The sequence below is a fragment of the Sardina pilchardus genome, chromosome 24 (genome assembly GCF_963854185.1).
Source record: "Sardina pilchardus chromosome 24, fSarPil1.1, whole genome shotgun sequence".
Taxonomy (NCBI): Eukaryota; Metazoa; Chordata; class Actinopteri; order Clupeiformes; family Clupeidae; genus Sardina; species Sardina pilchardus.
The window spans coordinates 14,882,386-14,908,137 of NC_085017.1; the positions used below are offsets into that span (position 1 = coordinate 14,882,386).

Sequence of the window (25,752 nt, forward strand, 5' to 3'; positions counted from 1 at the left end):
AAAAAAGCCCATGCTCTCTCAGGTCAAAACTTTAATTTCACACCTTTTGTTATGTTCACGGAAACGCCCTGATGTGATCTCAGACACATCTCCAAATTGTGTTCTTATCTCCCGTGCACAAGTCTCCTTGCCTCTTATCCTGAACCTCCATCATATCGGGGATAGATTACTGTAATTGTCTTCCATCCGGAAGGCTGAGATTATCCAGTGGTTTGGAATCAAAGGTACAGCCCCGCCGCCATTTGTTATCGGATGAGAAAAGGCAAGACTCCGATAACTCACCGGCCTGAGAGCTAGACATGCATGTGTGGCTCCGTTTGTTATCAGAGCGGAAAAGACGAAGCGGTCATATTTCACACCCTTTCCTTTGCCCTGAGACAACCCAACATACTGTATGAGCCTTCCTATTAGTCTGTCACTAAAAGGGCACCTGTCAATTTAACTGTAGTAGCTAAAAAAGCCTATTTATATATCTCTGACTTTGCTGTACTCCTTACTCACTCTTAGCCTGGGTATTAAGTGGGCGAAGAACGTCACTTCAAATGCGTTTCTAAAAGCCTAAATTTAGTTTTGCGGAGTACTGTACTTGTGAATTTGTTCTTCAAAGTGCACCCCTTAAAAATATGACATATTTGTTAAAACAAAATATATATATTTTACACTACTTCGGAAGTGCACATTAAGAAACTCTCTAAAATTCCTTTTAATAAGTGCGGCTGACTGACATTAGCAGTCCTTTCAGGCATAATGGCGGCATGCCGTTCTGCCCCGGAGTGTGCGCCCAAGCACACCTCTGAATAATCGAACAGCGCCGCCGCCGTCGCCCCCCTCACGGAAGAGGATCGAGCCTCTGATGTACCCACTTGATAAATCATTCAAGGTCAGATGGAGTGTGCTGCTCGGAGGTGTGATGTCCGCATCACAAACTCGCCACCGCCGCTTCATCTTCCTCCAAAGCGCATTTCCGCCGAGGAGAGAGAGAGAGAGAGAGACTGCCGTTCTCTGGGGGGACCGGCGACAGGTGGCAGTTCGCCATCGTAAATGATGGGACTGTGGTGAGTGTTGATGTTGCATGGGCAGATTTAAGGACTACCTCACTCTCTTTTTTTTTCTCTCTCTCCTCTCTGACTCTCTGTCTTTCATTCTCTCTCTCTCTCTCTAAAAAACATTAGGACATTTCCCCAACATATCCTATACTATTATGCTATCTGAACAACACTTAATTTCCCTTAATTTCCCTATTTTCTACAAGAATAAAGAGAACCAAAGAGATGTTGATGAAAAGAATTGTTCAATGCAATTGCATTTCAAAATGGTCGCATTGCTATTGAGTGCTATTCATCCATTTTTTTTGTCCACAATAGGAACAACAGACATCATTATTCTGGAGAATTACTGAACTTTTTCATATTACACAGACGCTTCCAACAATACCCAAACCTTGTTCATCTTCTATACAGATAAACTCCGAACTCCACCCAAAATAGTCACTACTCCCACATGATGTCAGTTAATAATGGTATATTACTGCATCTATTAAGAGACAAAACACTTATCATCCACTTATTATGATTCCGCCCACTTCTGGGCATTCGCATAAGTCAGTCTGTTTGGAAAGCCTTTCAATACTAATTAATCCTTGACTCGCCAGCTTAATTGAAAGCTGGACCTGATGCTGAGCATAGAATGATTGGATATTAGACGGCTGATTTTATGGCATAATTAGTTTCTGTAATCAAATTGCTGCCAGTGATTCTCAGGTATTGCTTACTCATTTCAGCTTGGACTGTTTTAATAGAAATTTCTTTGAGCACCGCTGACTATGGTGAAGGTGTAAATTGCATTAATCTCAATACTATAGCCTTTATTTTAATCTACTTCGATGTGTTTGAGGACACCTGAACAAGTAAACAAACACTGAAGCATATATATCAATATACAACAGATAATTCATGTACTACTGACAGGTTCTTGAGTACACATGCGCTGTAGTGCTATGTTCATACCCAATCTGCACCATAGAGTTGCATGTCATCCTGCAGCAGGTTCAATGATTTAGCATTATGTTAAGCTGCCATGATAGCTTGTTATGCATCAGACTGATATGATGCAAGAGTGTATTCTGTGTTAAATGCACAGTTTAAAATACCATGTCAGTGATGGAACACACAGCTCATATATCCTTAAACAGTCTTTGACCACGAAGTAACACAAATGTATTCAATAGTCTACCTGCATCAAGGAAACATGACCTTCGCACTATCACATGCAACATGCATCTCCAAATATTGACAAGTGAACGTCTGCAGCTAAGACTTCCAAGCTAAAGACCAGATACTGCATTTTTCATTTCTGCCCAATACACGAAACCTTTAAACCTTCCCCTTTATGGATGAATACCGGCTCTCATCTTCTCAGCTCGATGTCCCACCGCCGACAATCTTAGGACCACCATTTATTAAGAGGAAGAGGAAGCAGAATGTTCTGGAAATGTCATCGGCCCACTTAGCACTCCTATCCAGTCGCCGGGCATTCAATAAGGGTGGGAAGTAGAAAGGCTCCCTTTTTCATGGCACATCAACAAATCCATCATTATCCTCCACGGGACAGACAAATTCATCGACTTTACAGGCAGGGGCCCTACAATGGCGTGATTGACCGGCGAATCAAAGACAGTCAGCGGCGACACGATTGCGTTTGCGACTTCAACACGGGTAACACATCCGAAATGTGGGTATTGTGTACACTGACAAGACTGGAAGGGAAGGCCGTGACATGGCTGAGCAAATTCATTGAGATGTGAGAAGATGACATTTGAGAAAATCATTTTGTGTTCTGACAAGAGATGAGAGCGAGACAGGGACCGGACTCGCCAAGGACAATCTCTGTGTTTTGCAGATAGAGAGCGAGCTGCTCGTGATATACTATTAAGAATGTCATTTGATTTAGCTCAGCAAATGCCTTGTGGTTTTGAAATCAAACTTCAATTGAGAAATACTTCTCTCAAGGCAGAGGTTTATAGAGTATTTGCTCTTATAAATTTTGCAATAAACGAAGGCCATAACCTGCATTTAAAGACCCTTTCAGTTGTTTATTTATTTATTCGCGACATCATTTATTTATTTCCCCCGAAACAAAACGTATGCGATATGAAGCATTCCTAGTTTGATTACTTCCGTCTCAAGGGAAAACTGTCGGAAAACTGTCGGCATGCCATGCTGTTCACGGAGACGTTTAGGGATCACTGGTCCAGTTGTACCACAGGGTGGACAATCAGTGGCCAGGACAGTTTAGGAGGGAAATGGACTCACTTAGGGAAACCCAGTCAGCTCTGAACAGTCCCATTTTAGACTGAGACCAGGTTCCCCCTGAGCCACACATCCATCACTCCATCACCTCACAAAAAAAGGCTGAGAATGATTTGAAATTGAGTCCTTGGAACGGATCCAAAAACACCAATGTGGTGCAATGCAGATACTATGGCGAAGTCCAGAAATGTAATTCTTGTGGTTCGCTGCCCTAATCGACGACAGGGAGAAAAAAAAAGAGAAAAAAACACATTCATACTAACAGCATTATGATTTAAGCAAATGCTTGAGGTACCCAGCTTGACAGAAACATAGTGGAACCACGCCAAATTAATTATGGCCAATGGCAACTTCGAGAATGTAACATGGCGCTTGTAATAGCCTGCAGGCTAATGGCGTAGTTGTGGAGTGACCATCAAAGGGGGGCTAATGCCCAACATGGCAGCAGCTCCAGGGGATGATTCTGCGACACTAGCGTCCTGATGGTACACACTCCCATAGCCACTCGTTGGGTCTCGCGTCTGAGGGGAATCATACGGGATTACATCAAGAGCACTATTTTGCACATTTACTGGGTCTATTTTCCATCTCCCCAGCACTGCCACTGGTCATCAATTGTTATTGAATTTTAATGTCTAGTGTGACGTCAGAAAGCGCTCCCATCCAGTATAGTCAGTGAGGCTGAAGTGTGAACAACCGATCAGTACCAATAAATTAAATGATTTGAAATACTTAATTGCAGGGCCATACATATTTTTTGTTTGTTTTAATTATAAAACCTTTATCAGAGCTTACATCAAGCGTCAAGAGAAGTTGCTTAGACTGTCTCATTGTGGTTTAGAGTTTTCCCTTTTCCATCCATTTAATTATGCTATGTATGTCTTCAAAAGCAAGATGAGAGACTCACTGGTCATTTAAACGAAAAGCCACAGAAGTGTTTTGGTTAAGTCGCCATAATCCGGTTCTGTTCTCCTCTCTCAGCATGCCACCAACACGCCAACATGGCAAACAGCTGCCATGTTTTGGTCTTGGTTCTAGTACAATGACGAGTCCAATAGGCAGCCACAGCTGGATAACATCCATAAGTGCAGGCTGGGTCGACAAGAAGAGAGAGAGAGAAAAAAATGTGCCTATTCTTTGATAGCATCATTTTTCGGGGTAGATACATCAGAGAAATAAATTGGATTTGGGCGTGTTTGGTGTCCTCTGGCGCAGTGCAGCTGCTGCCCTTACGCTGGCAAGCTTGTTGCTCACCAGGTGCTACCTCCAAGCAATCTCCCATGAAGCATTAAAAAGAGAGAAATGCCATCGGTTAACCTACAGTCTATTTTCTGAATACTGCTATGCATAGTTTTTAAAATGGAGGTAGAGAGAGAGAGATAGATAGATAGATAGAGAGAGAGAAAGAAAGAAATAGCATTATTACTTTATTTACATTATGACCATGAGAATAAGCTCAAATAGAATTTCCACTAAATTACATACCAAGCGCATGACACCATTTGCACTTAAGAGACAATTGGGAAGCTACACGAGGTCATCTAAAACACAATCCACCGTGCCTCTTCTCTTTCCTCTGAAATCGTAGCTTTCACTAAAAACGGAACTCTAGCATCACCAAGGTTCTTGATACACAGGGAGAATATTGCTAGTCAGTATGTTCTAAGTTACAAAAAGACAGAGCTGAGCTTCATTAGTCCTCTCTGAAGTCCATCTACTGTAGGATCAATGGGCTGGACACAGCAGCCATTGCTTAGTGCACTGGCCTCTCTCTGTCTGCTGATGCCTGCAATGGACTGACCTACAAGAGCGCCCCCTGGAGAGAAGACCAAAATAGCACATTTTGGGGGTCTGTGCTTCTCTGGCCAGATGTCCATATTTTTTCCAGATGCCCTTCTATCACCAAAAGTCCAAGCATATTGTCACACGGACATGGTCAGCAACTGTGATTCGGCCACCCCATCCCCCACTCCAAAACTCTCTAAACCTTCCCTTTCTGTAATCTCATAACAGTCCAGAATGTGAGCTTCTGTTGGCATGGAGGAAGCCCTTTTTTCAAAAGATGGAACTTATACTACATTAGAAGGGATCTCAGAAATCGTAAAATGTATAAAAAGGTCCAAAATATGCAGAAATAAAAAAAAAGGAGAAACACCACAAAAGGGGGAGATATTCTCTCAAACATAACTTGTAAGGATAGGCAAACAACTTCACATTTCACCCTGGATCTCCAGTTGACTATGTATGCGGATTGAACTTGGGTTTATGGTAAATGTGCGTTAGAAAAGCCACAAGCACAACACACAGCAAAGCGCAAGAGGGTGTATGGCTTTGGATGGTAAGTTAAAGCGTTTTTTGGTAATGTAAGCAGCTTTTAAAAACATGAAGAACGAAGAGACATCTATTTCAGAAGTAGTGGTGAAAAGTGACTTGTTGCTGGAAAAAAAAAAGTTAGTTTAAAATCAAAGAAACCCATGCAAGCATCGAACAAAAATAATTAAACTTCAGAGAGAAAATATATATGGTGTTAAAAGAAGGAAACACGCTTAATATCCACTAGAAGTACTAAAAATAAATAAATAAAAAAAAATCTTGTGTGCATTAGTTCCAGGTGGCAAGAATAGTAGGCAATCTTGACTTCCTATAATTACACATTAAAGAAGGTTGAATGATTAAAGCAGTAACTCAATCAACTTTAAAATGACCCATGACTGTAAAATTAACACATCACAACACTTTGAAGAGTACTTCCAAGTTAATCATATGGGGTGCTGGGTTTGGAAACATGTCCTAAGATAGCCAAGACAAGTGATGCCATTTAATCCTGACACTATGTGCTCTCTGAAGTGTGCCGTTAACGCAGCTCAATACTCCTGGCCTGGGAGCTCCAGTCGGAGTCGACTGGAGAGAATGCCTACCTTGGTAATGGGCACTGAAGCCTTTGTATCGATGGTTGCTGTCGGTTACAAAGTGTAGCCTCAGCCAGTTCTTGTTGCTGACAATGGGTGACGGCACATTCATCCCCGATAACCTGCAAGAAACAAGGGGAAGGAGATCATTAGGTATGTAACGGCATGCAACCCATCAGCCGAAACAGACACTGATGCCTTAACCCTTTCACAATTCTCAAAGCAGGATCGACTTCATCCCTCTCTGAGCCAAGACTTGTTTTTTTTTTTTTTTTTCAAAGAAAAGTACAGGAAATAGCATAGGGACACAACGCTCTGAAGTATTTTAATTCCAATGTCTGATTGATGCTGTTGGTGAACAACAGTTGAGCAAGCACACTTTTGCAGTTTTCCATGGAAATGCAGTCTAGTTGTTTTGTGCAGAACAAAAAAAACCCTCTTCTTTATATCCATTAAATAAAAGACTTTGTTTACAGCATCAATCTCATCATACAACCAACTGTTGTATGTCTGCGATTTCATTTAGCTTAAAGTGATTGAAGTGGATTCAATACTCATCCAACAATGTGAGAGTGCATTTTCATACAGCATGTATTAGCGATGAGAATAAAAGCAGTGTTTTGCAGACGAGCTGGCGCGCACAGCTACTGTGCGGTGTATGGGACGCGGAGCACAGCGCCACTGAGAGCCCATTCATCTCCGCATCTCCTCTGCCCTCTTCACTCAGGGCTGCGTCCACTTCCATTAAACCTCCGCCTTGCTCTGGGCTCTGGGAGGGCGGCCACTGGCCAGCTGGTCTGCGCGAGTACCGACACACACCAACACACGTCGCACACACACACACACACACACACACACACACCCACACATACATTCACACACGCTCACACACCCGTGCCCCCACCCACACACACACACACACGTACACACCCACACACACAAGCACACACACACACACACACACACACACACACACACACACACACACACACGCTGAAGGGACAGCAGGAGAGTTGGAGAAAGATGGGCTTGAACGTGCAGAAGTTTCTGGACGATTTGTTCATCATGCGACAGGAGCGCGGTGCCTCTGACCATGCACAGAGGTCAATGTGCCTCCCCCTCAACACAGTGTGGAGGTCCACACGGCCTCCGCTCAACACACACACACACACACACACACACACACACACACACTACATGCACATACACTACACACACACAAACTACACACACATACACACACGCACGCACGCACACCCACACCTCCGGCCCCATGCATCCGGCTGGCTTTATTGATGACTGACGGGATGTGTCATTAAAGGACACGGTCACATGAATCACGACTTAATGGCCTTCACGGGCTGGAGCTGAGCCATATCATTACCGTTATCACGCTGGACCCACACCCACACCGGCCCCCTTCAGCAGGCTTCACTTTGAGCCGGAGCTGGCTGTCGCTTCCCCCCTCCCTCCTTTCCCCTGCCCCCCATTTCTCTCTCCCTCTCTCCCTCTCACGCTTTCTCTCCTTCTCCCTCTCTCCATCTCTCTCTCCTCCTTTCTCACTCTTTTTACCGCCTCTCCCACTCACTTCAGATCTTTCTCTCATTCTATATCCCTGTTTCTCCCTTGTTCCCTCTCTCTCTCTCTCTTTCTTTTTTTTCTTTCTCTCTTTTCCTCTCTCTCTCTTCCTCTCTCCGTCCATCCGCGTCTCTCTACCTGCACGGTAGCCGTTCCCTCTGCCTATCTGTCTCCGTAATCTCCCTCTGGCTGCAGGCAGCATAGGGCACAAATGGCTCCCAATACAGTCTCCCTCTAGGCAGCCAACATTTATGGAATGTTAACGACAGGTGTAACTGTCAAATGCCACTGATTCGGCGTTTCCGTGACCTTGGAGAGAGAGAGCGGGCCTGCGTTGTGCAGGGTGTGGCGGCTGTGTCTGAATGTTAATTCCCCCCATACAGCCTCTCTGTGGAGAAGCTGGAATTAGGACGGGGATGAAAGCAATGCCCTACAGCAATGGCTGAGATTAAATCTGCATGACAGGACCTTGTGTCCCCCCGTACAACACAAGCAGTGATTGTGTATTGATGGGGGATCAAAGACCAATTCAGACAATCCTTTGAGACATCCATATCATGATGCGACAGCAGGACGCCGAGCCAATGACAACATGCTACATGACTAGATGCTCAGAGATCCACAGGAATACATGTATGTATTAGGCAACGCTTCTGATACTTCAGCAGGACGGACAGCTAATGCAGCAGAATTATCACAGCGACAGAGCGAGTTCTGTAATTAACATCACTCTATTTACCGACCGAAATAGCCCATGAGGCAGACACTGTCTGGGCTAAACAAATTGCAGCTGTTTAGCTTGTTTAGCCTCTCCTGCATCGCCCCTCCGTACCCCCTTGACAACAACGGCCATTCAGACAAAAGCCTCAATCCCAGAGACTGCGGCAGACACGATAATTAATATGGAACTCAGACAAAAATGCGTCTGCGCACAGACATGTAATGTAATGTATGCGCCGTTCCCAGATCTGTGAGAGGCATGACAAATCTCCATTCAGCCAGGCAGCCCTCCACGTTCCGAAAATGATTTTGCATCGATTCTTTTTGCAAATGGCCAAAGGGTGGGCAGCCACATGCTGTGTTGTCCACATGGCCAGGGCGGCCATTAATAACTGGTCAACATAAATGTGTACAGTGTGTCCGACTGTTCCAACCGCGGGTCCCTAATGGAGATTGGACAACATGGATCTCTCGGGGGAGAGAGATGCAACATCATGTTTCTGCACATTAGAAAACACTCTCTCTCTCTCACACACACACACACACACACACTTTCTCTCCAAAAACCATCCACCCACACCATCACATGAATACATAAGATATACAATCTGTATAGGGTGGTGTGTGTGCAATTCTCCCAAGACTTGCTTAATGCATTTGTGGGCCTGTGGCGTAATCTCCCTTGAATAAAAGCAATCTGCCCGGGAGAAGCCGAGCACCATCACTTAAATCCACCGAGTGGAAATTGCAATGAATCCACCTGTCATAGGCATCTGCTTCTGCACAGTGGCTCTCGTCACCCCAGCGGCGTGTGTGTGTGTGTGTGTGTGTGTGTGTGTGTGTATGTGAGAGAGTGTGTGTGCGTGTGTGTGTGTGTGTGTGAGTGTGTGAGTGTGTGTGAGTGTGATTATGTGTGTGTGTGTGTGTGTGTGTGTGTGTGTGTGTGTGTGTGTGTGTGTGTGTGAGTGAGTGTGTATGTGTGTGTGTGTAAGTGTGTGTATGTGATACGTCCCAAACCCCCACACTCTCCGTGTACAGCTTGCTGACACTTTGATATCACATTACAGCGAGACAAAGGTCACCCGGGCAGACGGCTCGCGTTGGTCAGAGGAGAGGAGCTCCTGGTCAGAGGAACGGGCTGCCGGTCACTCCGGAGGCTCTCACCAGTGCTACCGTAATTTCCCGACTATTAGCCGCGGCAGCTTATACATTGATTTTGCTAAATTTCTTCAGCTATGAGGTTAATACAGGGGGGCAGTTAATATGGTGTTAATATGGTTTTGTTTCATTCAACTTGCATAAAACACTGTCCTGCAGCTTATATGCGGGACATTACTGTAGTTGTGTCTCTGGTCACTGGTGACACGCCCGCACACGTACAGGCGTTTTTAATTAAATGAGCTGGCATCTTGCTTACACATAATTTTTGAGCTAGACCAAGGGCTTTGACAAGTCCGTGCCCTCCCTCTCCTTTCTCCCTTTTTTCTCTATCCCTTCATCCCTCTCTCCCTGCAACTCATTCTTCCCCTACCCATGCTCTCTCTCTCTCTCTCTCTCTCTCTCGGCTTTTTCCAGGCACACGCACTGTAAATCATGCTAAGAGGTCGTAAAAAAAGTTTCATGTAAAGGAATATCACTTCATTCCAGATATGTCATCCCTTGGTGTCTCGCTAACAAAGTGTCCCAGGGGGCGTGTGTGTGTGTGTGTGTGTGTGTGTGTGTGTGTGTGTGTGTGTATGGGGGGGGGGGGGGGGGGTCTTGGAAACGTGCCGTTGATCCTCACAGGAGGAGCTTAGAGAGGTCAGACACACACGGCGCCCAGCGGGAGGAGAGGTAAGAGAGAGATCACAGCTAATGTAACTCTACTCCCACACACACACACACTCCCACCGAGACTCCTGTCCTGGGCCTCCGCTGCACTGTAGGCTGATGGGACCCACGTGTCAAGACAAACAGATGAAGGCGTACTTAGTGACAAACCCTGTGTGTGCGTGTGTGTGCGTGTGTGTGCTGTGTGTGTGTGTGTGTGTGTGTGTGTGTGTGTGTGTGTGTGTGTGTGTGTGTGTGTGTGTGTGTGTGTGTACGTGTGTGTGTGTGTGTGTGTGTGTGTGTGTGTGTGTGTGTGTGCACGTGTGCGTGTGTCTGTGTGTGCGTGTGCGTGTGTGTGTGCATGTGCATGTGCGTGTGTGTGTGTGTGTGTGCGTGTGTGCACGTGTGTGTGTGTGTGTGTGTGTGTGCACGTGTGTGTGCATGTGTGTGTGCGTGTCTCTTCTCTATCTTCCATAGGTGACCTTTCTAACACACACACGCGTCCGAGGGAGTCCTGCATATTGCATTGAGGAGGCCTCATCACAGGGAGCGCAGCAGCATACGGCAGCATGCATGTGGTCAAGACGGAGGATTGTGCTCGGGCGCCGGGCACAGGCTGACCCTCATCACAGCGTGCCTCGCCAATTACTGTCCCTCAGCGCTAATCCTGACATGACATCCGCCAGCTACAGCACCGCCACCCCCCCCCCCCCCACCTCATCCACCTCCCACGGCATCCACCCATCCCCACCCAAACACACCACCCCCAACTGCTGCCACCACCTCCTCCTCCTCCTCCTCCTCCTCTCCCTCCTCTCTATGCCTTTAGATTTATCTGATAAAAATGCAGCACCCTGATTGCTGGCTGTCTGACAGCCAGAGGAGGCTGACGTCTCAGTGTGGGGTGTGTGTGTGTGTGTGTGTGTGTGTGTGTGTGTGTGTGTGTGTGTGTGTGTGTGTGTGTGGGAGGAGGGGGGGTGGTGGTGTCGGTGGTGGTGATGGGGGAGGTAATTGATTACATATGCCACTCTCAAAGCTTGGCCTTTTCTGAATCGCAGTGCCATTTGCTGAAATGTAAATGATGCAAACATAGGCTGAGCGAAAAAAAGACGGAGGGAGAGAGAGAGAGAGAGAGAGAGAGAGAGAGAGAGAGAGAGAGAGAGAGAAGGAGAGAGAGAGAGAGTGAAGGAATGAGACAGGAGATAGAGAGAGGGAGAAAAAGAGAGAAAAAGAGAGAGAGAGAGAGTGAGAGAGAGAAGGACTCTATCCACTGGAGCATTTACAATGAATTTCCTGTCTTTGCAGAATTCTGAGAGCTCTTCAAGGTCTCAGAAAATAACTCCGGCTGAATTGATAGTGACAAGGGAAGGCACCAGTGGCCAGTCTACCCGGCACTGGCATGGCCAACAACGTGACCAATCTATCATCAAGCTAGCCAAGCATCCTCTCTGCAATTCTAATATTTAACTTAACCATGCCTGTCAGGCCCAGAGACAAACAGCGACGGAGAGAAGGAGCACTTTCACTGCTATGCCTGCTATCGCAAACACTATTATCCACCATTTCTGAGCTTAGATACACACAGGAGATGGGTTACACTACTTGCTGCAGATAGGGGGTGTCCAACAGTGGTAAATCAGCAACCAGGCCTATTTAACACTGCACATCACAGGATACCATGACAATGCAGTCGGCTGGCGGCAGTCGCATGTTGTACCCAGGATCCATAATGGCCCTCATTCAGGGTACCGCATGTGTTGCCAGCAGCCTGAGGGGCCGAGCCAAAGCAACAATAGCAACATCACCCACAGAGCAACCTTTGTGATCAAAAGCAGCATCACAAACAGAGCAGCCTTTCACTGGGCCATCAAGAAGGTATTGTACCTTCCTTCCGCTGAACTAGAGAGCAGTCCATAGGTGCCAATGAAGAAGAAAACGTTTATGTGATATTTCTCCTAAAGTCGTTGTATTTCAACTTAGTTTTTTGACAGGCTTAAGTGTTCATGACAAGATATAGCCATGAAAAATTGGGTAATCATTGATCATTTTATTCCCCGACCTTAAGCCACATTAAGCTTTTTCACGTTAAGCATTTTAGAAAGTCCTATCTTAGCTTCCCTGTTAAAAACCGCTGTGTTGACTTCAAACAGGCATATACATACCTAATTTACTAGTTTAAAAACACGCTAGTAGCTATCGTGAAACATAGAGTGTACGTTTACAATAAAGCACAGCATACAATGGCATTCAGACAGTCGCCCAGAGGATCTACTATAGCCAAACCCAGACAGAGGACAGACCACAGTGGATAGGAAGAAGGCGTGTTCTTTAATGCCAGGGTTGACGTCACTTAGCAGTAATGCATTCTCTCTGCCTAGGTCTCCTTTACGTTTTAATGATGCTAGTCACATCTACCTGAGATCAATACAGCCCAGTGGTTACGTGCAAAATAGGATTCATTCATTATTAGCAAATGACAGCACTTTGCATGTCCCTTAATCAGAGAATCTGTCTTAATTGCCAGGGCTCTAATTAAGACTGGTGGAGGTAGGAGATTGTGTGCAATCACACAAACACACACACACACACACACACACGCACTCACACAAGTGTGCACACAGACTCCTGGAAAATATTTTGGCACTCTTCCCTACCTCACACACACACACACACACACACACACACACACACACACAGGCGCACACAGGCGCACACACACACACACACACACACACACACACACACACACACACACACACACACACACACACACACACACTTTCCTTCTCTCTCTATCTTTCTCTCTCTCTCTCTCTCTCTCTCTCACACACACACACACACACACACACACACACACACACACACAAACTCACTCACTCACTTCCCTTCTCTCTCTCTCACACACACACACACACACCCACACCCACACACAGACGGCGGCGTGGAAACTTCATCAACCTCCTGTACACCTGAGCGCCCAGGGAAGGCGTCGGGGCCTGTGCATCAGCTCACGCCGGCCGGCCCGCCGCCTCATCAATCAGCCGCGCGGCGCCAGAGACGGATGGGCGGCCGCTGGGAAGCTGCGCGCGTCTCTCCATCAAACTGATGTTTTGAAAGTAAGTAATCAGTGTTCTCCACGGGCGCTCCTCTCAGTGGCGGAGAGAGAGCCCCTCCTCCTCCTCCTCCTCCTCCTCCTCCTCCTCTTAGACGCACACACACACTCTTAGACGCACACACACACACACACACACACACACACACACACACACACACACACACACACACACAACACACACACACACACACACACACACACACACACACACACACACACACACACACACACACACACACATACCAAAGAGCACTACCAACTTCTTCCAACACCACTAACTTCAACACACTTTCACTCTATTTTTCCCTTTCTGTCTGTCAACAAGTCAAGGCCTGGCCACTGCTTTCTGGGAGCTATATTTCATCTCTGCGGGGGGGACGAGTGGGTAGGACTAGGGTGAGTGTCCGAACACCAGGGCCTGTATTTGCCACGGGGGTTGTTTTGCTCACCAAAAATAGAGCGAGAGAAAGAAAGAAAAAAAAAAAAAAACAGAGAAAAAGTAGAAAAATATACTGTATCAGGAGTTACTCAGGCAGGTCTCCAGAACAGTTTAGTCCCGGTGGCATCCGGGATTATGTGCGGCTGCACTGGATAAATGGCTTTCAATAAGCTCCATTTGCAGGGGCGATAAGATTTCATCAGAGTCCAACACATTTAAGCTAATTGGCTACAGACGGTCTATCATTTAAAGAGGCAATCCTTAGAAGTATTCTTCAAAAGTGTCACACCTATCAGATTCAGACAGATCGCCAATTGCTTACGCCTACTCAGAACTCTTAACTGTTTACAGTCGTGCCCATTGTCGGGAGGGATAATGCATTCGCAATGCATTTTCCACAGCTGACGTGCCTATGCGAGGGGGGGGTGTTTGCCCGGAAGGAAGTGATGGTGTGACCGCTGATAATCTAAATCTACAGACGGGGTTCCACAGTCACACAAGCAGGGGCCTCGCAGTCCTGTTGTCGTCATGCCACCGAGTGCTCAGACTGGCATCAGACCAAACTCTCCATTTTGTGTGTGTGTGTGTGTGTTGGTGTGTTTGTTGGTGTGTGTGTGTGTGTGTATGTGTATGTGTATGTTGGTGTGTTTGTGTGTGTGTGTGTGTGTGTGTGTGTGTGTGTGTGTGTGTGTGTGTGTGTGTGTGTGTGTGTGTGTGTGCGTGCGTGTGCGTGTGCGTGTGCGTGTGCGTGTGCGTGTGTGTGTGTGAGAGTGTGTGAGAGCGAAAGAGGTCGGGGAAAATCAGCGTAGCACGTGGGGGAAATAAATGTACTCCCTAAGCCTGCTAATGACTTCACAATGCTTTTACCCTGACTCATATTTCACTACAGCCTCGTATCAAAAGCCCCCCACCCCCCCCCTTCTGAAAAAAGGCATTTAAACAGAACATGCTTTTCCTGTGAAAAATGACCACCATAAATGTGATTTAGCAGCTCGTACAGGCATTTCCTCTTCTAATGTGATTTAGACCAGTTACCGACCAACACAGAGCTCCATACTGGACAGATGAAAACAAGGTTCCGCCATATTTAGGTGGGTGTGTTTGTGTGTGAAGGGGAGGGGGGTGTTCGTAAAATGAAATGAAAAACTCATCAGTCCCAATATGTTGTTTGTTAGGTTGTGATATACTACCAGTGGAGAGATAATGATAATGATGTTTTTTTCCCCTTTCTTCTCCTTTCTCTAACCTTCCTCTTCCTCCTCTCTCTCTCTCTCTCTCTCTCTCTCTCTCCCTCGCTCCCCTCTTCCTCCTCGGGGCTGGAGCTGCAGTGGCTCTGAACTCGGGGCCCCCTATGGTAATAAATCCGCTCTTAACCACCATTCATTTGTGGTGTATGAGAGGGCTAATCCTCGACAGACTGCTGTTGTGTGATGAATTACATGCGGGGGCCTTTCTCGCTCTCTCTCTCTCTCTCTCTCTCTCACTTTCTCCCTCTCTCGCTCCCTCTCTCTCCCACTCTCTCTCTCTCTCACCCTCTCTCACTTTCTCTTACTCTCTCTCTTTCCCACTCTCTCTCCCTCTCTCTCTCTCTCGCCATCTCTCACTTTCTCTTTCTCTCTCTCTCTCTCTCTCTCTCTCTCTCTCTCTCTCTCTCTCTCTCTCTCTCTCTCTCTCTCTCTCTCTCTCTCTCTCTCTCTCTCTCTCTCTCTCTCTCTCTCTCTCTCTCTCTCTCTCTCTCTCTCCCCCTCTAAGGTTGGTGGGAGTGGAGCAGCGCAAGCCTCTCCTGTATCCCCCTTGGGAAGGCTGAGGCGGGAAGGCCCCAGAGACGGTGCAGCATGACAGCATGTATGATTACATATTATGGGGGGGTGTGCATACAGCACGGCATAATGAACAAACACCAGGGATGGCTGTGGAGGAGTGTGGAAGAACTACGTCTGTATGTGAGTGTGTGAGAGTGTGTGTGTGTGTGTGTGTGAGTGTGTGTGTGTGTGTACGTGTGTGTGTGTGTGTGTGTGTGTGTGTGTGTGTGTGTGTGTGTGTGTGTGTGTGTGTGTGTGTGTGTGTGTGTGTGTGTATGGATATATGTGTGTGTGTATGTGTAGGGAAAGTGAGAGAGAGAGCAGAGGGAGTTTGAGCGAAGCTGACTTGCATGAGCTGAAATTCCCCCATAGGAGGATCATCGCTTTACACCTCCCACATGCATAATCCTATGCTCCTCGACTGTCAAATGCACATACAGACAACACATGCACACACACACGCGCGCACACACACGCGCACACACACACACCCACACACACACACACCACAAAGACCCTTCACTCCTTAGAGAGGATGTGTAATGCATACAGTACATGTGTGAAAACTAAGCATCACCTCTGCCAGCCAGCACTAGCTACAATATGAGCATCTAACGAAGGAGGTACGGGCTATCAGAAGAGCCATCACAAAGCAGCGCAGGAAAGACTACAAAGAGCAGAGAAGACTACAAATACCAGCGATCTGACAGGCTCATGAAACAAAGGCTCAGTATGTCTTACTGCTCAATTATACTGCTCAACTTCCTCTTATAGTCTATGAGCACCTCACATTCCCACTTATATGATGAACATAATATAAAACAAAAGTGCATTATAACAAATATTACTACAAATTGTTACATTGCTGTCAACATGCTCTCACAATGCTGTGAGAGACTAGGACAAGAATTCAAGATTGCGGACCCCATGCATAAACCCTTTACCCAATTTTCCACATCAGTAATCAATTGCTGCAGCAACTGCAGCAAGGCCTGCTATGATTTGAACCATTGCTGTCCCTCTTGTTATGTCAATGCAATGGTGCAGGCAAAGAATTATCATTTGTCTTCACAAATGATCACACATGTTTACTTAAATAATTTTCATGGCAGTGCATATAGATCCTTTCAATGGCACTAACACACATGTGTGTTCCTAAGGCCCTTCCAGTGGCACAGTAAACAATGTTGAGCTAATTGTAACTTGTCCAATCAAATTTAATTTCAAAGTATCTGTGTTGCTTTTGAACATTTTAACCAGAAACCTTCTAGGAATGGACTGAAAGGGTCTATATCATCATGTTCTCTCAAAGATGGAACTGTTCCTCTAGGAACAGATTGAAAGGGTCTATATACCATCATGTTCTCTAACAGAGGGAACCGTTCCTCTAGGAACAGATTGAAAGGGTCTATATACCATCATGTTTTCTAACAGGGGGAACCATTAAAGTAAGTGCCACTAAGGGGACACTGAAGTGAGTGTGTTGTGGCACAACAATAAAACAAAGGCTTCAGCCGCTGACAACTCTGACCTTCAAAGGCTACTTGAGTGACCTTCAAAGGCTACTTGAGTGGCACTTGAGTCAGCACACACCAGCAGCCCCAATGAGGCCCGTGCCGGCCCCTAAGCACTCCCGGGCCTGGGTGAGCAGAGTTTACATGGCTTGGCCCTCTGATCTCCCCTGCGATAGCAGTTCAACACAGCCTTCTATATTACACACCCCCTCTTTCAGTCTCTGAATACAGAGAAAGAAAAGAAGTCGTACACAAAAGCTGAATTATAAGAACTTGTATTGAAAACATAAACCGAAATATATAATGAGCCAAAGACAGAAAAAATGGGAAACAAAAGTTTCGGGTCTAGCTCATCATCAGCATTCCCTATTGAAAATACATCACCCAGGTCAAAGGTCAAAGGTCTTATATAGCCTGGGTTCCGCTAGTCTAGTCTCTGAATACGGTCTTTCATATCACTCCTCCTCTCTCTCTGGTCGGCTACGCTGGCGAATCACGCCGCTCCGTCCAGCATTCTGTTTTTGTTTATTGTCAATTATTAGTTAATATGTCTGTTTATGTGTTGATGTCTGTCTGTGCAGCGCTTTGGGTTTGCACGCTGTGCATAGAAAAATGAGCTTTTACAAATAGATGTGACTTGATTTGACTCGACTCTTGGTCACCGGTCTCTGCCTCATATGAAGAGGCCGGGAACAGTTAGCAATCATACACCTTCTCGTCATCACATACACACTTTTCTATATGTCTTTGTCCTCACATATCCACTTTTCTGTTAGTCATTTTCAGCCACATACTGGAAGAGAACAGAGAAGCTGGTTTATAAATATGCCTTTCATTGTTTTGGCCTCATCTCTTTTGTTTGACAGCCTTCAATTACACACTTTCTCATACACACCTTCTTTCTACAGTATGTCTATGTCTCTCCCTCTCCTCTTCTTCTCATTCCTTCTCTCTCTCTCTCTCTCTCTCTCTCTCTCTCTATCTCCCTTTCTTCAAGACTGTGTGCTGTAGCCGTGAGCCCCTGTGATGACCGCTGTAGTGACCCTGCCGGTTGTCCTTTAGCCGAGCGCTCTCCTCTGCCTCTAATGCAGCACGGCCCGGCCGGCTCATAGGTGACCAGGCCACTCAAGCCGGTCAATCCCCTGCCTTACGCTCTGCAAAAGCCCCTGGGCCTCCGCAGGTGACCCGGTCTTTTTGCAGCATCCATCACAGCCACTATAGGCAGCGTGACTGACCAGACCAGGTGGACACAATGTCCTATTTGGACAGGTAGAGGGGGAGTGAATTATTTTAGTTCAGTGCTACGCAATCAGCCGAATTCAATCCAATTCAGATCAATTGTACTTACAGTATGCAATTATTATGCAATTATTGTGCAATTATAGTGTCATAATGTATGCGTGTCTCAAAAGTGCTTTACAGAGCGTAGGTTGAACATGAACCTTGATCAGGAATAATTAGCGTCATGTGAATACAATTTTAACGTCAATGTGAATTCTATTCATATACATGGTCTTTCATTAAAAAAAATTAGAGAATTAGCTATGACAGGTGCATGGAGATGTCATGACATGTATGGTCACATGGGTGGTCAGAGGGCAGTCTAAACTCTTCACAAGACCATTCCATTCGCTTAATCCCACATTTTGACCAGTTTGAGAGGATATCGGGAGGTCATTGATACTGTAGTGCCATTTCCAATACATTGATTTTTGGAATGGTCAAAGTACATTGTTGTGTTTGTTCTGCCAAGCCTAAAGGGGGGGCCTACTGATAAGTCCACTTTAGGTCCAATTACACCAAATGGAGTGTAGTTGAAAGCCACTCCTAACTCTGCTAAGCTCTTGAAATTTCATGAGGCAATCCACTTAATATTACCCCAGGCCTCTGGATTCAAATGTCTGTTTTGCAGAGTGCAATAAATAGGAAAGGTCAGCGCTGAAAATAGCACTGACATTCAGATGTATTTTTGGCAGTGTTGAACAATAAGCCTACAAGCCTACAAAACAATTCAGAAGTGGTTTTATTTGACAGAGTAAAGCCTTTGTTAAAGTTTGTAGATCGTGGGAACAAGGCAGCCGGATGCCTTCGGAGAGCAGTGAAACGCCAGCCTTATCCCAGGAACCAACAAACCTGGGTTGAGTGGTCTATATATTACACTTTAAAAATATCACAAGTTCAGAAACCCCACTGATCAAATGATCTGAAGTTTATGTGTAATAATTGTGTCATACATGTATAATAGATGCATAATAACACATTGATGAATTAGTAGAGCATATACTGTATATGCCAAATATTTTTTGAAAAAATGGCATAAGGCATTCTTTTTAATAAGTTCTATATGAACTAGCATTACGTATGTGTTAAAGCAGTTTTATTCCTTAGAAAAGTGCCTTGGCGTCACACATGTTTTTTTTGAGATTTCTGTTTTGTTTGTTTGTTTGCTTGTTTTGCCAAAGAGCACCTTCCCATTCCAAATATATTTCTTTACACCAGCTGAACACCGCAGCCCTCCAGACCCTACCCCCGTGGTTCAGGCTGATGCAGATTGGGTTAAGGATTGGTGCGTTCACTCACTCCCTCTCCACATCAAGCTGGTGTGTGCTGAGCGTTCTGGTGCATAATGGCTGCTGTGCATCACCCGATGGTGGTTAGTGAGGTTTCCCCTTCACTGTGAAGTGCTTTGAGTGCCGAGCAAATTGCTATAGAAATGTAACGTGTTGTTGTTGATGCATTATCAAATCCAAAACAAGCAACTAGCATTACGGCTGAAACATAGCGTAGAGTGACATAAATTAAAGTGGAACTTGCACAGCTTGTTTGGAACAAAAATATTGAATCCTTGCTTAGTTGTTTTTGCTCGGAGGCTACTTGGTATTCCCTCCGCTGAGCGGGCCGGCATTGGTGAGGCTCTCGCGGGTTCCACTGGAGCACGTCTTGCTCTGTGTGAGGTCATGGGGATTACATGTGTCTGTGCCCATGTGGAGGGGGGAGAGGGGCCCGGCTGTCAAGTGGAGCCGGCACCGAGGGCCCGGCGGCCAGCCGCTACGAGACCTGACAGGCCGGCGCTGGACCTCCCCTGGGGGAATGCTGTCGCTTGACCGCGCGGGGCCTTAACGGGGGCTTTGAGCAACCGCTACCCACACACACACACACACACACCTCCACCATCCTCCAACACACACCAAGCAGCCAAGTAGAGGGGACACTGTGTTGCCCCTGGGTAATCCCATGGCAAAGCCTTGTTCTGCGCTAGCGGCTTGTGTGTATTGTTTGTCTTTTTTTTTGCCCCCATCATCCCATTGGAGCCTTATAGACTCACCAGAGCCTCCGGGACTCCATGGCAAAGACACCGCTACTTTTATTTGATCAACGGAGGGCTGATGTTGGTGGTGGTGGGTGATGGGGGGTGGGGGGATTTTTCCCTTTGCTGCTCTGTTGGTTAGAACACGGAGCGCAGGGGTTTGGATCAAGGCTAAACCTATGGAAAGGGATTACTGGGAGGGGTAGCAGGGATGCGAGGGCTGGCGGATCATTTTTTCCACCGTCTGCTGATCACTCCATCCTGCCCTGACAGGCCTTGTTCTGAGGCCTGAACGGTGAAAAACCTCGATAATGCCTCGAGATCAAACGATTTCAATCGTCAACATCACCCCGACTTCACAACATCGCTCTCTTCTTCAGAAGTTTCGCGCTGCCGTGCGAGCGTGTGTTGTTTAAATGTTTAATAACGTCAGCTTACGTCAAAGAGAATTTGATTCACACAATCAGAGGAGCCTGGTTAACAAAACTAAGAGGCTTTCACCTTCCTCGAGGATCACTGTCCTCCACTTTGCTTATTAAGTGAGGTCTGTTTTGAAACAGGGGAGGGGAGGTGATGCAGGTGAGCCTTGGAATTACCAAACTCCTAGCGCCAAGCCATATGATTGAAAGCACTGTCCCTCATTGTCAGCCCCTGAATCATTGCTTCACATTGAGGTCCAGGAGACAACAACCTTCCGCTACAATCAATAGCCATAGCGATGCTGTCAAAACATATCTTAATTCAGGCGGCTCGCAGCTGTTCGATGGATGGATCCGCCGTCGCTCTCCTCCCTCTCTCTTTTCTTTCTCTTCTGACTCTTTTCTCTTCCACTCTCTCTCTCTCTCTCCCTCTCTCTTTTCTTTTTCTTTTGACTCTTTTCTCTTTCGCTCACTCTCTCTCTCTCTCTTTTCTATCTCTTCTGACTCTTTTCTCTTTCGCTCGCTCACTCTCTCTCTCTACTCTCTCTTCTGACTCTTCTCTCTCTCTCTCTCTCTCTCTCTCTCTCTCTCATTCTCTCTTTATCCCTCACCTCGGCGCGCCGCAGATTTAAAGGATGAGGTGCGCCAGAGGCAGCTGCCGCTCATTTGTAATATTCCGCTCGTTTCTCTCCCGCGCCTGTCACCTGCCGCACACTCGGGCGGGGAGGCGGCCATTTTCTCCCGCCTCGCTCCTCCTGCCCGGACATGGCACGCCGCCCGAAAGGTGGGGACACAAAGGAGCGCGGCAGATGTCGAGGCCAGAGCCGACTTTTCTGGACGGTTCCTCTGCGTTTGGATGCTTTTCCTCCGCTTGTTTTGGAGTCGGCTGCAGTATAGGATCCCATAACAAAGTGGTTTAATAACTTCACTGCACTCAATTACTGGCCATGAGAGGGTGACACTTATGTGTGCAAATGTATGTGTATGCTTTTATGTGTGTGTGTGTTTGTGCGTGTGTGTGTGTGTGTGTGTGTGTGTGTGTGTGTGTGTGTGTGTGTGTGTGTGTGTGTGTGTGTCTTTGGAAAGTGCCAGGAGGGAGTGTGTAATATACGAGTCGCTAATCTAGATGGCGGTGTGGAAAGGAAGGACTTTAGTGTGGAATTATTCAATCATTTCGCTGACATTGAGGAACGACTTGGTCATAAATCACCATGCTTTCTATAGGGCCTCTACTATTAGCATCGACTGGCATTTCCTAACATTAACTCACCAGCCCCAAGGCATCCCTGCTCTTTGGTAAACACCCGGTTTATCAATACAGTATGTCCACCAAAAGGGGTGCGAGGTATGTGCATATCATTACATGGCTCTGATTTAATCTCTAATGTCTTCAACCCAATGTGCGATGGAAAAGTACTTAGGACACCAACGTGTTTTAATTGAGGCACAAATTGATTCATAATTGGTAAATTTTGCCATTAACCAGTCTTAATGAGAGAGAATATTAGTGCACAACCAGTGCAATCTGACGAGCTAATGTCATTTTTCCGCACACATTTGCAGAGGAGTTCTGTGAGGAAATGAACCGGCGGTTTTTCAATAGATCACATTTCGGGGTTCTTTACGTGAAGTGAGGTGGATTCTGTCCTGTAAACATGGCAACGGTGGCAGGGAACTTTGTCATGAAATATTCATAGCGCCGGAGAACATGAAAAGACATTTAATATGTCGAGGCAGAGGCAAAACAATGGCGTTATGGTTCTATTCTGAATGGCCCAGAAGACCGCTTCACTCTCCCAGGATCCGTGCCCACCGTAAACACGGTGAACAACATGGAGTCCCAAGTCAAACAGAGGGCTTCAGCACGGAGCTGCCAGATCTTGCCAACACGAAACCTGCCAAAATCCCAGCTATTACACTGCTCGCAAAAAAAAAAAAGCAAACAGTGAATGGCCTTAATTAATTCCAAAGGTAGGAGGAGTATTTTTTTTTTCGGTTTAAATCTCTTTTTTCATGTTTAATTTGCTTCTCAACCTCTTCAACTAGGCCCCCCATCATCAAGAGATTTGTCAGGACGGGCACTATTTGGCAGAATATGAAATGAGTTCTGTCTCATAAAAACACTCTCACGGTCACCGTTAGGCATGCATGCCTACACATGCGCAAACAGCCACATACACTGCGGACCTGCTGAACATCTCGCGCATATAAGGGACGTTTCAAAACAGCGTTGACAATGCAAGACGCACGCATGCTTTGCAAACACGTGGCACACTCTGTCACAACTGCATATGGGGCTACATCTGTTTAGGGTTCATGTGGTGACTGCCGTCAAGTCAGTGTGCAATATGGTACTGTATACAGTGGTGCAGTAGATATGTAGCAGCAGTCAGATAGTGCATGTTTAACGGAGAACAGCGATAAAGCCAACATGCATGAAGCATTGTGTCCTCTTTTGGAAAAGGACATCTGGCCAAAAGTTCAATAAATTGTTATCTGTGATGTGCACTTGAGCACAACAAATACAGTATGTGTTTTCCACATGTTTTACCAAATGACACTTGAGTGTCATGGCATTCAAAACAAAATCAATACACAAGAGTGAGTGCTTGTGTACAGTATGTGTGTGTGCATGTGTGTGAGTGTGTGTGTTCACAGATGATATCTAGGGGAGCGAGACATGGTACAGGCTGGCTGAGCTCTTCCAAGGACATGGAAATGGACTTGAGCTGACAGCTGCCCAGCAAGTTTGCGCTGCGAGCCTCTGTGATTAGTCCCATTCAAGAGGCCATCTGTGAATTGGGTACTGCAGCAGCACCACCACCAGACCCTCTGTCTCTCTATCACTCTATTCTCTCTCTCTCTCTCTCTCTTTCTATCTGTCTCTCTCTGTGTGCTCACAGCGTCCTGCTCCACCATCTGATGTGTCGCTCTGATGCGGACCAGTTGTCCATTTACACACACACACACAAACACACACACACACATACACACACACACACATACGCATATCAATGGCCATGCATGTATACACGCGTAGATGCTCTCTATCTCTGTCTCTCTGTCTCTTTCTTTCTCTATCTATCTCATGCTCTCTCTCTCTCACACACACACAGACACACGCACACCACCACACATGCACTCAAGCACACAAACATCTTTTGCCGATAATGACAGGAACATTCGTCAGCCCTAGCCATGTGCCCATGAGCAATACATGATCAGAGACGGGAAAAAAAAACTTTCCCTGATCAAAATCTTTCATTTGTTGCTCTCCAGCCTTCTACTTCACACCCTCCAACAAGGAAAGAATGGCCAGGGAAAGAGACAGAGAAAGAGAGAGAAAGAAAAAGAGAGAAAGAAAGACAGTGAAAGAGAGGCTGGGAGAGCGAGAAAGGCAGAAATCAAACACCTCACACCTGCCTCCAATCCCATAGTGTTGTGCTGTGCTGTGTTGTGTTGAGGTGTGTGGGGTGGGGTGGGGTGGGGTGGTGGAGGGCTGTGCAGGCGCGGTATGGTGTGTTGTGTTGAGGTGGGTGTGTGTGTGTTGTGTTGTGTTGTGTTGTGGTGTGTTGTGTTGTGTTGTGTTGTGTTGTGTTGTGTTGTGTTGTGTTGTGTTGTGTTGTGTTGTGTTGTGTTGTGTTGTGTTGTGTTGTGTTGTGTTGTGTTGTGTTGTGTTGTGTTGTGTTGTGTTGTGTTGTGTTGTGTTGTGTTGAGGTGTGTGGTGTGGTGTGGTGTGGTGGAGGGCTGTGCCGGCGCGGTGTGGTGTGGTGTGGTGTGGTGTGGTGTGTTGTGTTGTGTTGTGTTGTGTTGAGGTGTGTGGTGTTGTGTTGTGTTGAGGTGTGTGTGTGGTGTGGTGGAGGGCTGTGCAGGCGCATGTGTGGTGTGGGGTGTTGTGGTGTATTGTGTTGTGTTATGTTGTGTTGAGGTGTGTGGGGTGGTGTGGTGGAGAGCTGTGCCGGCGCGGTGTGGTATTTATACCGACTCCCACCACGCCTGTCTGAGCAGCAGCCATTTTCCCTCTCATTCTCACTCCCTCTCTCCCTCTCTCATTTTCTCACTCTCTTGCCGAACGAACAACTCGCGCACACTTTTTTCCTCGCTTTCCATCTCTCTCTTTCTCTCATTTCCCTCTTTTCTTCAGGCTTCGCCTCTCTCCCCCCCTCTCTCCCTCTCTCTCCCTCTCTCTCTCCCTCTCTCTCTCCCTCTCTCTGTCACAGCCTGAACCAATAAGTCTCACGTGGCTCCAGATGAAATCCATTCCCCTGACTGAGTGGCCGTGTCGTGTGGCTTGTGTGCACGCGTCCTCCCTGCCGCTGGTAGGCACAGAAGCAATCAGAGAAGGGAAGCCAGGGTGCTGATTTTATTATTTCAAGAGTGGGATGGGGGATAGGGGATTGGGGTGTGTGTGTGTGTGTGTGTGGGGGGGGGGGGGTAGAGATGCATCTAGCCGGTGGCTATGCAGTCCACTTTAAGGGGGGAAAAGTGGTGCCACACAACAAGAATTTCGAACTGCACGGCAGGTTCCTCTGAGCTGGGAGGAGGGCTGGTGGTGATAATTCCATGGCAGAATTAAACTAAGACTGGCTGCTTTGTGAAGGGGAGCGGCATGCCCATGAACATCCTCATGCTGGGGTGCCATTGCACAGTAAGTGCTGCCTAAAGACCTGAGGCTAACACAATGCTAAGCACGTACACTACCCGCCATAAAGAACTGTCGGGTTAGTTTTAAAAAGCACTTTCGAGCTGAGCTGCAAATGTAGTGGAGAAATGCTACTGTACAAGCCTCTCTCTCCACGTCGATATGTATGTGCATTGTACAGTGGTGGATA

General features: G+C 46.6%; 1 protein-coding gene across 1 annotated transcript in view; it reads right to left on the minus strand.

Annotated features, from left to right (window-relative positions):
* The window catches only part of csmd3b (CUB and Sushi multiple domains 3b), a 407,622-nt gene that overhangs the window by 224,275 nt on the left and 157,595 nt on the right, over window positions 1–25,752 (minus strand). Inside the window, exon 6 of the mRNA XM_062530145.1 lies at window positions 6,227–6,339. Within this exon, the coding sequence (XP_062386129.1) occupies window positions 6,227–6,339 (113 nt within the window). The remainder of the gene's footprint in view (window positions 1–6,226; window positions 6,340–25,752) is intronic.